Here is a 15,669-nt window from a genome sequence, read left to right on the forward strand (position 1 = left end):
TCTGTGTAGCCCTGGCTGTCCTGGCACTCACTTTGTAGACCAGGCTGGCCTCGAACTCAGAAATCCGCCTGCCTCTGCCTCCCAAGTGCTGGGACTAAAGGCGTGCGCCACCACCGCCCGGCCAATTATGTACTTTGAAAGTGGAAAATTGTTCTTAAAATTAAAGTGAAGGCTGGAGAGATGGCTCAGAGAGGTTAAGAGCACCAACTGTTCTTCCAGAGGTCCTGAGTTCAATTCCTAGCAACCACATGGTGGCTCACAACCATCTGTAATGAGATCTGAGGCCCTCTTCTGGTATGCTGGTGTACATGCAGATAGAACACTCATATACATACATAAAATAAATAAATATTTAAAAAATTTTTAAATCAAAATGAAAATGATGATCTAGATACATCTGTAAATTATGATATAAAATTACGGTTTTCATTAACCTGAGACTATTTCACAGATCAAGAAATCAAATTTCCCTTTTAAAAAAAAAAAATCACTCAGCTTTAATTCTTTGTTTTTACTCACAGTTGCCCAAGTAACATCACTGTGTCTTCCTAGAAACACCCTGCTTTGTTCTATGCATCAAGAACTATTTTTCTCTCCAAATATCAGTATTTTTTTTGTTTGCTTTTAATGTTGGAATTATTTTGTGGCCTCTTTGGTTTCATAATGAAACTAATACTTTTATTTCAAACATATTAAATGTTAGGGAACTAATTATTGAGGAATTTTTCAAAAATATCTTGTTTCTGTTACTGCATCACCTTTCAGGAGACTGTTTTGGTAAGAAATGACATGATTATTTTCAAATAGGCTTTATCAGTTCAACTTTAAGCATGGATTTTTTTTGCAAATTAATTACTTCATTCCTGTCATAGCTTAAATTGTGCATGACAGAGTTTTCATGCCTACATGCTTACACCCTAATTGCCATGAATTTATAACCTACTTAATAATGAGTATAGCTAGATAGTGTTGTGTGTGTTGATTATTAAAAAGCAGAATCAATGTTAAGTGGCATGTTAAGTGATAGCAAATATTGAGAACTTTTAATAATCTGTGGACTTTACCTCTATAGTGAATTGCTTTTAACAAAATAATCTGACCTAGGGCTGGGAACATAACTTAATAGACAGAGTGCTTGCCCAACATCTGGAAGGCTCTGTCCTTGATCCCAAGCACCTTAGAATACCAACACTTTGGAGGGGGATGCAAGAGGATCAGGCATGCAAGGTCATTCTCGATGTATAGAATGTTGAAGGGCAAGGCTATATGAGACCCTGTGTCAAAAAACAATTCTAATTTTAGTTTATTTTGTTAGTTGAGAGTAGATCATATCTTTAAAGGTTTGTCTCCTTGGATTTAGTGACCTGACCTTATGGATCAAAAAATTGGTGTGTTTGTTTTCAGAAGTCAACTAAAGAAAGACGTACTGTTCAAAAATAGATCTTTACACTTCTTGTGATTTAAATACTCAGCAACATTTCTTTTCTCCTCTTAACTAATCTTAAAATGTTTAATTGTGACAGCAGCAACCAACTTGTAGAGAGCTAGTTTAGGGTAAGCACGAATTGCTCACCAAACAGAGCCTTTCTTTTCATAAGAGAAAATTGATGTTTCTCCTTGAAGGTAAATGTTATTTGCATCCGTTGCATTGTTGTGCCTCTACTTCTCAGTGTCAAGTTGAAGTAAATGACTCTCTTCTGTGGGTTTGAATTGTTCATTTGGTAAAAGGACTTGACTCCCTTCTTAAAAACAAAAGCGCTATTTTTCATCTAGTTGAGCTCACACAGTCTTTGTAGTAGCCCTTCAGCCAGTGGCCAGCTAGAGAAGGAATTCATCCAAGGCAACCTTATCAGTAGTGCGTCTGCTGTCACAGTAACTTCCTTCCATGCCACACCTTCATGCCTTCCTGACTCTGCAGGCCTCTCTTGTCTGGCCGTCCTTCTGATCTTACTAATAACAGTCCATTATTCTCCATCTTGCTTCATTTCATAGTCTGCCTATATCCCATGTTTTGCCTTAATATGTTCTAAATATATTCCATATCACTCATCTTTTAGGTTGTAGTTTAATCTTTTCCATGATAATAGGTAAGTGCTCTGTGATGCCTCTATATAACAAAAACAAAACATAAGGCTGTGCTGAGTAAAATTTAGATGGGAATAGATACTAAGGAAAACATTTCAACACTGGCCGGTTTAGGGAAAGAATGGTGATGATGGAAATCTTTTCCACTGTGATCTTAAAATTCTATACAACAGTTTTACTTTATAATTTAACTAATATTTGGAAAACACACAAAGTTTAACTGAAAGTGTTTATATTTTTCCTTACAGTGGCTTTAGAGTAACCTGTGTGACAGTTCTGAATGTTTTAAAGGAAGAGTATCTTGTCCTAGATAATGGCGTTTTAGTTAATATGTGGTTTTGAAACCTTAAAAGAGAACTAACTGTTACTGACTTAAAATATCTTGTGATTATCATGTGCTTGGAGGGGACACTTCCTGTGGTGTGGCCATGGATAGCTTCATAAATATATTTGAAATTTGAAACTAGCAAATTTTAAGCAGTCCCTAAACTTTCAGTTTTTCTGTACTAAAATCAGAGGAAACAAATTCGTTATTTGTGATATAGTAGAATTACTTAATTTCATTTTAATGTAAATTTCAAAAACATTTCATTGCTGTCTCTTTATTATAAGCACCAGTTTTGTTTACTGAGATGTTTTAATCTAACTGATGTTTTAATCATCACACTGAATTTTGTTATTGTTGATTAAGCCTTCGTACATAGGAAGTCAAATTGTTTGCTATGTCAGTACCTTCAAATACTTGAAAGTAATATATGCCTTTCTTTTGAAGTGACGGAGGCCTGAGTCAATCACAAGATGACAGCATTGTGGGAACCAGGCACTGTAGGCACAGCCTGGCTATAATGCCAATTCCTGGGACACTTTCATCCAGCAGCCCAGATCTCTTACAGCCTACCACTAGCATGTTGGACTTTTCCAATCCTTCAGGTAATATTCCCATGTAACTCATACGGCTCAATAGCTTGAGCCTTGTACAACAAATACTGGGTTAACCTACAGTTTTTACCTCTGGTTTTTTACTTCATGCAAAGAGCTAGTGGGAAAATTGTCTCCAAAAAAAAAAAAAAAACAAAAAACAAAACCTAAGCAGACGTGGTTTCCTTCTTCAGAATTGAAACTTAACAATAAAAGAATCTCAGTGGTATTTTCCAGAAATTGCTGAGAGATGGAATGAAAACAGACTGTGAAAAGAATTAATGCAAATTGTCTTCATACCTCTAAATATTAAAACGTCTTAGTAATTTTCGTAGGAGCACTGATTTTTTTTTCCCTCAGCATATGATGCTAAAGTTGTTTTGTTTGTTTGTTTTGTTGGTTTGGGGTTGGTCAAGAGCTGTTACCAGAGTATAGCATTGTTTTCATTACTAATGATTTTCAGGATGGAACATCAAGTTGCTTTCTACATGTATTGGTGCCCAGAGGCATAAAATGTCACATAACTGTATGATCTAAAATTTCATTATAAAGAAATGATTATATACCCATCCCTTGAAAAGATGTGAAATGTTTTTTCAAGAAAAGACAAAATTAAAAACTGAGTAAGTAATTGAATCCTAGCTAGAGATGGGGAAAAGGATTCCTCGGAGTGTTTGTGATTCAACTGAGGTTTCAGTTGTGATGGGCAGAGGAAGGGAGGGAGCTCATTCACATACAGCTCAGTGCCAGGACGAACATACAGGGTGTTAGCACAGTGTGTCTCTTCCTACAGAGACTTAGCTACTGAAGATTGTGCTGGACATTATCTCTTGTGATTTCTATAACAACCTAAAACTCCAGGCTTTAACAACACAAGTGAAAGCAGTTGTGTACGTTGTTCTCTTCTGTTCCCAACTGAGGCCAGAGTCATGACACTCGCAAAGCTGATGCTGCTGTACGTCTGTCTTTCTGTAGGACTGCCAAATACAGAGCAAATGTTTTAGGGAATTATAACTTTGCTTAAGTCTAGCAGTTGCTGTATTAGTGAAGTTTTGTCGTCATACAGAAATCATGAATAAATGTAAAACTTGTTGCTAGTACACTAAGATGAAATACTTGCTTCAGAAAGAGTGAGCACTAAAGTGTCACAGAGGCAGGAGAACAGCAGGCTGGGTTCATTTCTGTGCCAGGTTGAGGTGTTTCAGGGATGAATCTTCTCTCTAGCTACCTGTTCTGACGACCTGTTGCTTCACTGTTTCTTGAAAGTGGCATGTGCTTTGAGACTCCGCCTTCATGTGCTTTGCCACCTGAAGATTCTCTCCTTATGTACAGTGAGCTTGTTTCTTACTCCTCAGTTTTACTCTCTAGTGCTCAAGCCCAGATCCCTCTGCTGAAAGCAACACATTGTCCTGTCTTCCTATGTTCGTGTTGTAGAATCAAAATCTGTTCCTCTGTGTGTATGTGGTCTACAGTGGTATATTTCTTACACTCCATAGAATATTCATAATCTTAAATATGCATGTTTTTACTAAGGCAATTATTTAGAAAGGGCACATGGTTTTATGGGTTTATTAAATTTTTTTATGGCTGTATTGACGTCCTTAGCATTTATAGATGTTGGGGATGAAGACCCAAGTTTAAGAAAGCACTTGCCACCAAATCTGACAGAGTTTGCTCCCTAGACCCCATGTGGTAGGAGCAAGCTGACTCCTGTGTGCCATCTTCTGACCTTCCTGTGCATGCATACAGACAAAAATAATGAGTAAATAATTAGAAAGTGATGCTGAAGGAATAAAGAAGGACTTCAGTGAAAGAAGAGAGAGAAGTGGTAAAAGGAAGATAAAGATAGGGTAACAAAAATAAAAGATGTTTAAATGGATAAAATTAAGGTAGTTGTACTGTGGAACTGAGTCAGCCCTTAGGAACAGGTACTTCTCGAATTGCTCTCATACTGGCTTCACAGTTCTGTCATTGAGAATATCTCAACAGGACTCAGAGATGCGTTTTTAAATCTGCTTGGAGAAAGTCCCATGCAGGTGAGATTCCACGGTGTGCACGTGGTAGTGATAAAGCTGGACACACCTGTTAGAGACACTTTACTTTTAAGACCCCCAGATGTACAGCTTTGTGAAAGATGCATCAAACATGATATCAGGCTGTTTTGGAAAAAGTTATTACCAGTTCCAAATTCAGCTTCTTACATTTAACAGTAGTACTAGAATTTGCTTTGTGCATAAACCCTTGGTTGCAGTGTCATTAGCCAGCATTGACTGGTGTTTGTCAGTCGAGCTCAGCTATGTTGAGTCTGCATGTGTAAAGTTCTTATCAGATCAAAGTTGCAATGCAGGCAAAGCTATAGAATTATTGATACTTTGATTTGATTGCTGACTTTTTATAATTTTGCTTTATTTTTGCTGCCTACAGCTGTTGGTTTTTACTGTAAGTATCTTGGTATTCTTTTGTCTTTTGTGTGTAGTTTGTTATTTTCAAAAAGAATATATGATAGTGAACTCAATGAAATAGGAAGCAGAATCCCACTCATGAGGTAGTACTCTTGCACTGGTGTGAAGCCTTTTAGTTATTTTTCTTGACTACATATGTTTTTGTTTTCATACAGAGTCAGAATATACATGCCACTTTACAATTTATGAAAAGTTTTTTGAGATTTTTTTTCTTACTCTGTGTGTGTGTGTGTGTGTGTGTGTGTGTGTGTGTGTGTGTGTGTGTGATGGTAAATGTGTCATGGAATGCTTGTGAAAGTATTATTTTTAATCTAGCATAAATTGAAGCTTAAAGAATTCAGAGTATGAAACTAGGAATTTAGCTCGGTTGTTAGAGTGCTCACTTAACATACAAAAGACCTGAAGCTTTCGTAGGTGTCATGGCGGCACAGGCTTGCAACCCCAGCAGTTATTTGGTTATCTGAAGTTCAAGAGGATCATCCTTGACTGCATGGCAAGTGTGAGGCCAGCCTGGGCTAAATTCATTGTGGCAAAATGACATTGGATTCTGATCCCCTCCACCCTGAGTTTACATACTCTTTTTGCTTGCTTTTTCATTTAGTAGCATAACTCCCCTCTCCCCCTCTATGTATCTATCTGATGTAGCAAACTTAATTCTGCATTCAAAATCTTTAGTGATTTTTTTTTAATTGTAGATATCATACACTTTTTAAAGTAAAACTTTATAGAGAGTGGTTAAATACAAATGTCTCCATCCCTAGGATTTTGCAATGAATAATTTATTTAGATCTCACAAATTTCATTAATGCAAAATATGTGTTCCAATCCCCTTGATCCAAACGAGATGTTACACTCTCACTCACCATCTTATTTAACAAAGTACCTTAATGTATCTGGATGTAATGTTCTACCAACATCATTTAAAATTATGGTAAAATCCGTTTAACTAGTCCCCAATCATGGAAATTTGTGTTTGCTAAGTCTTTGTATTTATAGATTCCCATGTTTTATATTTGTATATTATCACATTTTAAACTTGGTCTATACTAAGTGCCTAAAAGTAAGTAAAATACTCACTATTTACCATTGATAGAATAGAATAAGTGTGACAATTCTTGATCTCTTCTGGTTTCCGTCACCTAGGAGGCATGTTTGTATATTGCACATGCCTGGTCACTTCATGGGCCATCCTACTTCTCTGTTGCTGTCTATCCTTGAACCACCTCCCACTCTCTGGAATATTAGTTACCTGCTCAGGTCAGAGGCTGGTCCTTCACCATGTGTTTTCATCACCTGGAACACTGGGTACAAAGGTGCTTCCTAAATATCAGTTCAGCAAAGAAAAACTTAAAGACAAAGTAAACTTGATTTCTTAAAGATCTTTCTAAAAACATGAAAAAATATCTCATTCTTAGTGTAATCATGGTCAGTACATCTTTAAAGGTTTTGTTTTGATACAGAATCTCTCTATATCGCAGGCTGTCCTGGAACTTGATGTAACCAGGCCACCCTCAGTCAGGTCCGCCTACCTCTGCCTTCCAAGTACTGGGATTAAAGGCGTGCACCACCAGGCCCAACTCCTTTAAAGTATTTTTATTTTTACACATACGGAATCAGAGTTAGCAGTCTAGAGGCTGGAGCAATGCTCAGCAGTTTAGTCAGTTCCACGAGATGTGGTACTGCTCAAATGACCACATCTCATATATGCAGACAGTCAAGCACACACACAAGTGAATAAATAAATAAATCTTTAAGAGTAAATTAAGGGCACATAGGGTGCCTTTAATCGCATCAGATAGATAGAAGACAGGTGGATCTCTGTGAATTTGAGGCCATCGTGGTCTACAAAGTAAGTTCCACAACAGCCAGGTATATCACATAGAGAAACCCTGTCTCACAAAACAAAAGAGTATAGAAAAATGATCAGGCATAGTGGCACAAGCCTTTAATTCCAGCACTTAAAGCAGAGGCAGGTAGATCTCTGTGAATTTGAGGACAGGAAGGGATACACAGAAACCTGCTTGGAAAGAAGGAAAAGAAGGGAGGGAGGGAGAGACAGACAGACAGACAGACAGACAGACATACTTACCATTAAGCCTGCCCACCTGAATTCTGTTCCTGGGATCCACATGGTAGATCAACGCCCACATTTTGTCCTGACTTCCACATAAGTGCTGTGGCATGAGTATGCTGCTCCTACCCACATACCAGTCACACAAAATAAATAAATGCAAATACACACACATACATATACATACATATATATCATAAATCTCTGGGCAAATGAATACTGTGTACTTCCAAGACCTTTTAGAAACATGTTTTTCTGGGACTACAATGATAGCTTAGTGGCAGAACTCTTGCCTGGTGTACGTATATATGTATTAAAAGAATACATACATACATACACACACACACACACACACACACACACATATATATATATATATATATATATATATCCAAAAATAAACCAAACCTGCTTTTCTTTTAATGGAATTTTTGTGTATGCATTTTTGTTTCATAACTAGAATTCTAGGTGATTATACAATTTTTTTCCTTTTGATTCTTTTGAATCTGTCATGAGCCAAATATTTCGTTTGGCCCTGTATATTATTCTTCATCTGGCAGTGTGTTTATAAATATTGTACATATAGTGGTTCTAAAATAGATTCTAAAATACTCTTGCTGGTGCCAATGAAGAGAAATTGTTTTCTCCTGACCTCAGTGTTTTCCAGGTTGGTTCTCATTGCATTGCACGTTCATCTGGGTTTCTGTTGTGCTGCCTTTGGATGATCCTATTTACAGAGTTCTTCTAGAAGCACCTTTTTTTTAATACTTGACTTTGTGTTATGTGTCTATGGAACAATTTGTCCTTTTTTTGTCATTTTTTTAATTAGGTATTTTCCTCATTTACATTTCCAATGCTATCCCAGAAGTCCCCCATACCCTCCCCCCCCCCACTCCCCTACCCACCCACTCCCACCTTTTGGCCCTGGCTTTCCCCTGTACTGGGGCATATAAAGTTTGCAAGTCCAATGATGGCCGACAAGGCCATCTTTTGATACATATGCAGCTAGAGTCAAGAGCTCCGGGGTACTGGTTAGTTCATCATGTTGTTCCACCTATAGGGTTGCAGATCCCTTTAGCTCCTTGGGTACTTTCTCTAGCTCCTCCATTGGGGGCCCTGTGATCCATCCACTAGCTGACTGTGAGCATCCACTTCTGTGTTTGCTAGGCCCCGGCATAGTCTCACTAGAGACAGCTATATCAGGGTCCTATCATCACAATCTTGCTGGTGTATGCAATGAACAATTTGTCTTTTACCTGAGGAACAAATGGCTTTAGAACGTTCAGCTTTTTAGCCTGTTCAAAATACACAACTCTGTGTTTCTTCCCAGGTGTTAGAACAGCAAAGAAAGACAGTGAAGTTGTGCAAATCCCTATCCTGTCTGTGAATCTATCCTTCTAAAGCTGCTAATAAAGGCATTGATGTTTTGCTATGTTCTCAAGGTCAGCCAGAACCACTTGCTGAGGCTTAGCCTCCAAAGTTCTCTATCAGAGAAATCCACTTCTAGAGCCTAAGATCCAGTCCATGAAAAGTGCAGAGACAACACAAGTAACACAAGTACTGTTTGGTTCCTTTTTAAAGAGTAAAAGTGCATGGTGAAATCCGTTCACCCACATTTCTTCTCCTGACAACCAAACTTCGACCTGCTCACAGTAATTTCTAGTTCTAGGCAGAGAAGCATGCCTGGTTTGGGTGGAGTATAAAACTATCTTGACTTTAATCTTGTAACTCAGGGAATAATGGTGCTATTAGCTGCAACTCAGAAACTCATTCATTGGCAAGAAATATGAGCAAGTATTGATGTCTCAGATCTTTACATACATCAAAGAAAGACAACTTGGTACGTCTTTCTAGAACAGACTACTGAGTACATGAACTTGTCCCAGGGGTTATTTTATTCTGTAGAATTGTTTTGCTGCTGTGCCTGTTCATTATTCTCATCTTCCCTTTTTTCCTAACAGTGCATATAGTGCTAAGAAAGACAGTACTGAACAAAAGTATATACTTATTTGCTGCCATCATCACAAGTCACAGCCATAAATATCCCTATTGTAAATACAGCTTATTTTCCTATGGAAATTCAGCATTTGTTTATTCTGTCGTGTCATTGTTCTTTTTTAGCATCTTTCCTGAAGTAAGCATTGTCCTGGAGATGTGAGCTCTTCCCTTAGATAAGACAGAAGGAGGAAGTGTTTACATATGCATGTCATATGAACATATCTTAGTTAGAATGTATTTGCTATTAGCAAATCACAGAACAAAGATTGAGGTGTTTAATCATATGGACATTTAAATACTTTTCTCTTTAAAATAAAGTTAATATAAAACTGAGAAAATAGACTGCAAAGGAGATGACATAGTAGGTGAAGGAAGTATTTGTTACACAAGAGTTTAATACCTAGCATTCATATTTACAAAAAATTAGTGGCTGCTGCTACACTGCACAGCAATCACCATCTCAAGGCTGGAGAAGTAGAGAGTAAGGGTTCTCACTGGCTACTCAGTTTAGTGGAATCAAGGAGCTCCAGGTTCATTGAAAGACTATATCTCAAAAGATAGGTGGAGAACCGTTGAAGATACCTAACTCTGACCTCTACATGCACACTTATACAAACTCACACATAAAAAACACAAATAATGCCTCCCTCAAAAAAAAAAAAAAAAGGCTAGGATTGCCACTTTATAGAAGAATGAGTATAATGACTCAGTAAGAAGAAACACAGGTAATGCCAAAAAGTATTGGAAGCCAGATATGGTGGCACATGCCTTTAAACCTGACACTTAGGAGGCAGAGGCAGGTGCATCTCTGAGAGTCTAAGGCCAGCCTGGTCTACTTTGTAAGATCCAGAACTGCTAGTACTACAGCGGGGAGGAGGAGAAGCGGGGAGGGGAGGGGAGAGACCGTGTATCCAAAAACAAAAGAACAAAAAACAAAACAAAAAACCCAAAGTATTGAAGACAAGAAAAAGATAGCCTTTCAAAATAGGCAGCAAGACAAAAATGTAAAGTAATAAACAATTTTAATACGGACCTGACCAAATTTCCTTTCTCACATTCTAGGATTGTAAAACACTCCTTCTAGGGAAAGATTGAAAACTATTTTAAAGACCTGGAAAATATGCATACCTTTTCAAAGGCTTTTTAAAGGTTGTCACTGAAAAGCTTGAAAAGATAAATTACCTACTGTCGGGAAGTTTGTATCATGCCCTTTATCAAGATAGAAAACAGTAATCCCATGTTGGTTGGCTCCAGTAGCTCCTGCACTCTTGTGCACATACTCACAAACAATACATATGGACTACTATTCCTACTTGTTAAAATTAGAGAAATGGCTTAATGATTAGAAGCCCCAACTGCTCTTCCAGAGAACCCAGCTTCAGTCCCAGATCCTACATGATAGCTCACAGTCATCTCTAACTCAAGTCCCAGTGGTCCAGCATCCTCTTCTGGCTTCTGCGAGCACCTAGCATTCATGTGGAACACAAGCATATGTGCAGTCAGAACACCCATACATGTTTTTTTTTAATAATTGATATAAATAGCTTTATTGAGGAATAATAACATAAATGTTTGTAATATGTTAAATGAATAATGTCTTTAAATTGTATTATCACAGTTTTTATCTTTGTGAATTTCTGTTAGTATTTTTCATCTGAAGAAAATGGATACATTTCTGTCATATCTTGTGTGAAATAGAAGTGTATATTTCAATGTGTAGAGGGGTCCTTGTACTCCAAGTTGCTGTTTGGGGTATTTAAATGTTACTTTTTGAAATACTAAGGCTCAACTTTGTGTTTATATAGATATTCCTGATCAAGTTATAAGAGTTTTCAAAGCAGATCAACAAAGTTGCTACATTATCATCAGTAAAGATACCACAGCTAAAGAAGTGGTCTGCCAAGCTGTACAGGAATTTGGTTTGACTGGTGCATCTGACACATACTCCCTCTGTGAAGTGTCTGTTACTCCTGAGGGTGTTATAAAGCAGAGAAGACTTCCGGACCAGTTCTCCAAATTAGCTGATAGAATTCAACTCAATGGAAGGTGAATGAGCATACCCTGAATATGCAGAGTGCTATTTGTGGATTCCCTGTTAAAATGGGTGTTTTAGGAACAAACATCATGCTTCTTTGCTAGTTCTAAGAATTAAAGTAAGATTTCTCCTCTCAAGTTTTTGTCTCTACAGTTATGTAAATAGAAACTTGGAGGGATCCTTAAAGACTGCCATAAAGAGAAGAAAGAAAGCAGTCCTGTGTAATCTATGCCCAGTTGTATATACTCAAGGCCTGCCTCTCAGCTACTAAGTACCATAGATGTTCTGTTCTAAAGAGAACAAGGGTTGCTGAGATGCAACATTTATTTAATATAGGCGAAACCACTAAGGACAACTTCTGTGTACAGGTCCACTTTTTTTGCCTCACTTGAAAGTGTCAGACAGGAGGGAAGGAGGAAGTGGGTCCAATAGCAACTACTGAATATGAATGAAAACGAGTCTTGATGTATGTGCTTTTTCTTGCCAGTCAGAAATTATATTCCCTGTGAACAAACATTTATCTAATAGCACCCAGATGTCAGGTACTGTATTAAGTTCTCATTGCTGCCACAAAACACCTGCAGAAACAACTTGATGGAGGAAGGATTGACTTTGTTCCTGGTCCATCGTGGCAGGGAGAGTGTAGCAGAGCAGAAGCAGAGAGGGAATGAGATTAGGGGCTAGCTATAACTTTCAGAAGCATGACCCCAGTGACCTGCCTTCTCCAGCTCATCCTTCTTTACAAGGCATGCACCACCTTCTATCTGAACTCATGTGAAACAGTTCATATTGGAACGTTCTCCCCAGTCATGCAGTCTCAAAATGTAAAACACAGTCCATCTTCTAAGAATCTTAAACATCTTAATCCTTCCAACTTGTTTCACAGTTTGTTTGCCCAAACCCAAAGTCTCTTCTAAGACTCAGGACAAATCCTTAGCTTGTCCTTGAAGAATAAAAAAGATGAAAGTAGTTAGTCCCAGCACTCAGGAGATGGAGGCAAGCAGATCTCTGTGAATTTGAGGCCAGCCAGGTCTACAAACGGAGTTCCAGGACACCAGAGCTGTTACACAAAGAAACTCTGTCTTCAAAAACTAAAACACAAAGATAAAAGTGGCACTAGGTAAATTTCCATTCCAAGTGGGAATAACCAATCAGACCACAATAAGACAAAATTCATTGAGGCAAACATTAAATCCTGTAGATCCAAGCCTGTGCCCAGGGCACATGGTGTCATTCTGTTGGCTTGGGAAGACCCACCTTTGAACTGTCTTGAACTTGTTTTGGCTTTCCTTGCCTTGTCTGGCATTCCACATTGATGGCATCTCCATTGTATCTTCATCTTAACCTTTCACTTTACTTACCAACCTGCCCAGACAGAGGCTGACTGCTGCAGTCTTGACCCTGCCACATATTGCCTGGTTTCTCTAGCCTTTCTTTGAAAAAATCTTGGTAGAAACCTCCATGACTACATGCCTGCAAAAACACATAGACAGTGCCACAGCCGGCTGCCAGGCTAAGCAATAGCAAGACCCTTCGGACTCGAGCTGCAGTGGTTTATGAGTGGCTAGATAGCTGAGCATGATAAAATTAACCCTGGGAAACAATATATTTAGTGGCAGGCACTATGCTAATAGGGGTCCAGGTGGCTCGCTCTTTTTTCAAAAGGAAGTTTTTTACTTACACATTTTATATTTTGTTTTTGAAGTACTGTCAGTTGAACCTAGATCCTCTTACCTCATGGTAAGGCTTCCTCCACTGGGCTATATCCAACCCTATCCCACCTGCCACACCCCACTCCTGTTTTAATTGCTTATTTTTGAGACATGATCTCACTAAGTTATCAAAGCACACCTTGATAGAATCTTACTGTCTCAGACTCCCAAGTAACTGGAATAAGACCTGTGCCAGTGGACATGATGGTGCACATCTTTAATCCCAGCACTGGGGAGACTAAAACTGATAGATCTTTATAAGTTTGAGGGTAGCCTGGTCTAGAGGCCTGTGCCACTGAGTCTAGACAAAACTTTCTTTTAAATTCGTTTACAAGTTAACACTCTCAGCTGCTACAGGAAAGATCTGACCATGTCCTGATAAGCCCTTCAGACAGTTCTTGGTCATCCTGATGCGCTTGCTTCCTTTAAATGAGCAGTTCTCAACCTGCGGGTCATGGCCCTTTCAGGTGGAATGATCCTTTCACTGGGGTCACATGTCAGATATTTACATTATGATTCATAACAGTACAAAAATTATAGCTAGGTAGTAGCAACAAAGATAATTTCATGATTGGAGTCACCACAACATGAAGAACTGTATTAAAGAGTTGAAAGATTAGGAAGGTGGAGAACCACTGCTTTAAATGGCACTGATCCTTTTTTAAAAGATTTATTTATGTATATGAGCACTTTATTTGCATCTATGCCTGTATGACAGACAGCATCAGAAGAGGGCATCAGATCCCATGACAGATGGTTCTGAGCCACCATGTGGTTGCTTAGTATTGAACTGGAGACCTCTCGAAAGCACAGACAGTACTCTTAACCACTGAGCCTACTGGTGCTGATCTTTTTAAAAGCATGCCCTCCTTAGTTCCAGCTTCAGGTTGGCTGATAAAACTAAGCTAACGTATTTATATTCTTACTCTTTCTCCCAATTTTCACTATAAAAGTAAATAAAGCAACTAGTGATAGCATTCGTCCACAGCCTGGACACCTTATCAGGCTTGAAATTTCCTCTGCCTAAATTATTTTTAAACTTGGTCTCCATCAGTCTTAGCATAAACAAAATGGTAAACAAGTTCTTAGGCGGAATATAACACTGGTGACCTCTAATCCAGTTGCTAACTGTCATCTATGATAGTGGTATTCTAGGACTTCTGTGTTCCATACTTCCAAGGTCTTACATTTTTCTCCCACCAACCAGTCCCAGAAGCTTAGTAACTATTTGATAAGGTTAGCTACAGCAGTGACCCTGCTTGTCCAGCACCAGTCTTCTGTGTTAGTTTCCCATCACTGCCCCTAAGGACCAGACAAGCAATTTCAGAGAAGAATCCCACATTTCCCCGTAGAGCTTTTATTCTCAGGACAACACATGATGGTTCACACATGCAAGTAGTTTCTTAAAATGACTGACTTCAACATAATTTTCATCATTGTTTTTATTTTTTCTGCAATGATGGATGTTAGCAGAAGTGAGACTTCTCAGGATGTCCTTTAAAGTATTTTCCCATTCCATCTATTAAATGAAACCTACTTATGATAATTTTCTTCTCATTTAGGTATTACCTAAAAAACAACATGGAAACAGAAACATTGTGTTCTGATGAAGATGCTCAGGAACTACTTAAGGAAAGCCAGCTCTCCATGCTGCAGCTCAGTACCATCGAGGTCGCCACCCAGCTCTCCATGAGAGACTTCGATTTATTTCGTAACATTGAGCCTACTGAATACATTGATGATCTTTTTAAATTAGATTCCAAAACAGGAAATACTCACTTGAAACAATTTGAAGATATTGTAAACCAAGAGACATTCTGGGTTGCTTCAGAGATTTTAAGTGAGTCAAATCAGCTGAAAAGAATGAAGATTATTAAACATTTTATCAAAATTGCTCTTCATTGCCGAGAATGCAAGAATTTCAATTCCATGTTTGCAATAATAAGGTAAGTTTGTATAAATACCTATATAATGACTTTTTTCTATAAAGATACCATTGAGTTCTTTTGTTCTTGTTTAACAAAAAGGTATGACATGTGGTTACATACCCAGTGAGACTCCATTAGAAAAAACTAATTTTTTTTTTGTCAGTGGGTATTAATTACAGATAGCTTCTTGGTTAAGAGTGGGAGCTACTTCCCCCTCTTAGTGCTGGCACCTTGTCTGGTTTGAATTTACACAGGCTCTGTGAGTTCCTCTATATAGCAGTCTTGTATCTTGAAGGTGGTGTTTTCTTGGAGTCATCATCCCCTCTGGCTTTTGCAATCTTTCCACCTCCTCTTCCAAATAGATCCATGAGCCCAAAGACATCCCATTTGCAACTGCATGTTCCAAAGTCTTGTCACTCTGCATTTGTGGGTTCCTATGTTAGTTCCCTTTGGCTGCAAG

General features: G+C 38.3%; 1 protein-coding gene across 9 annotated transcripts in view; it reads left to right on the forward strand.

Annotated features, from left to right (window-relative positions):
- The window catches only part of Rapgef6 (Rap guanine nucleotide exchange factor 6), a 175,851-nt gene that overhangs the window by 125,491 nt on the left and 34,691 nt on the right, over positions 1–15,669 (forward strand). For 4 of the 9 annotated variants that reach the window (XM_021175412.2, XM_021175414.2, XM_029483207.1 and 1 more), the window contains exons 17-19: positions 2,858–3,015; positions 11,340–11,580; positions 14,844–15,227. In XM_021175412.2, coding sequence (XP_021031071.1) covers positions 2,858–3,015; positions 11,340–11,580; positions 14,844–15,227 — 783 coding nt within the window. Of the gene's footprint in view, positions 1–2,857; positions 3,033–5,427; positions 5,443–11,339; positions 11,585–14,843; positions 15,228–15,669 lie in introns of those variants that run through there. The other 5 variants (XM_029483206.1, XM_029483209.1, XM_029483210.1 and 2 more) reach the window with 3 other exon arrangements.

Source organism: Mus caroli, chromosome 11 (assembly GCF_900094665.2).
Source record: "Mus caroli chromosome 11, CAROLI_EIJ_v1.1, whole genome shotgun sequence".
Lineage (NCBI taxonomy): Eukaryota > Metazoa > Chordata > Mammalia > Rodentia > Muridae > Mus > Mus caroli.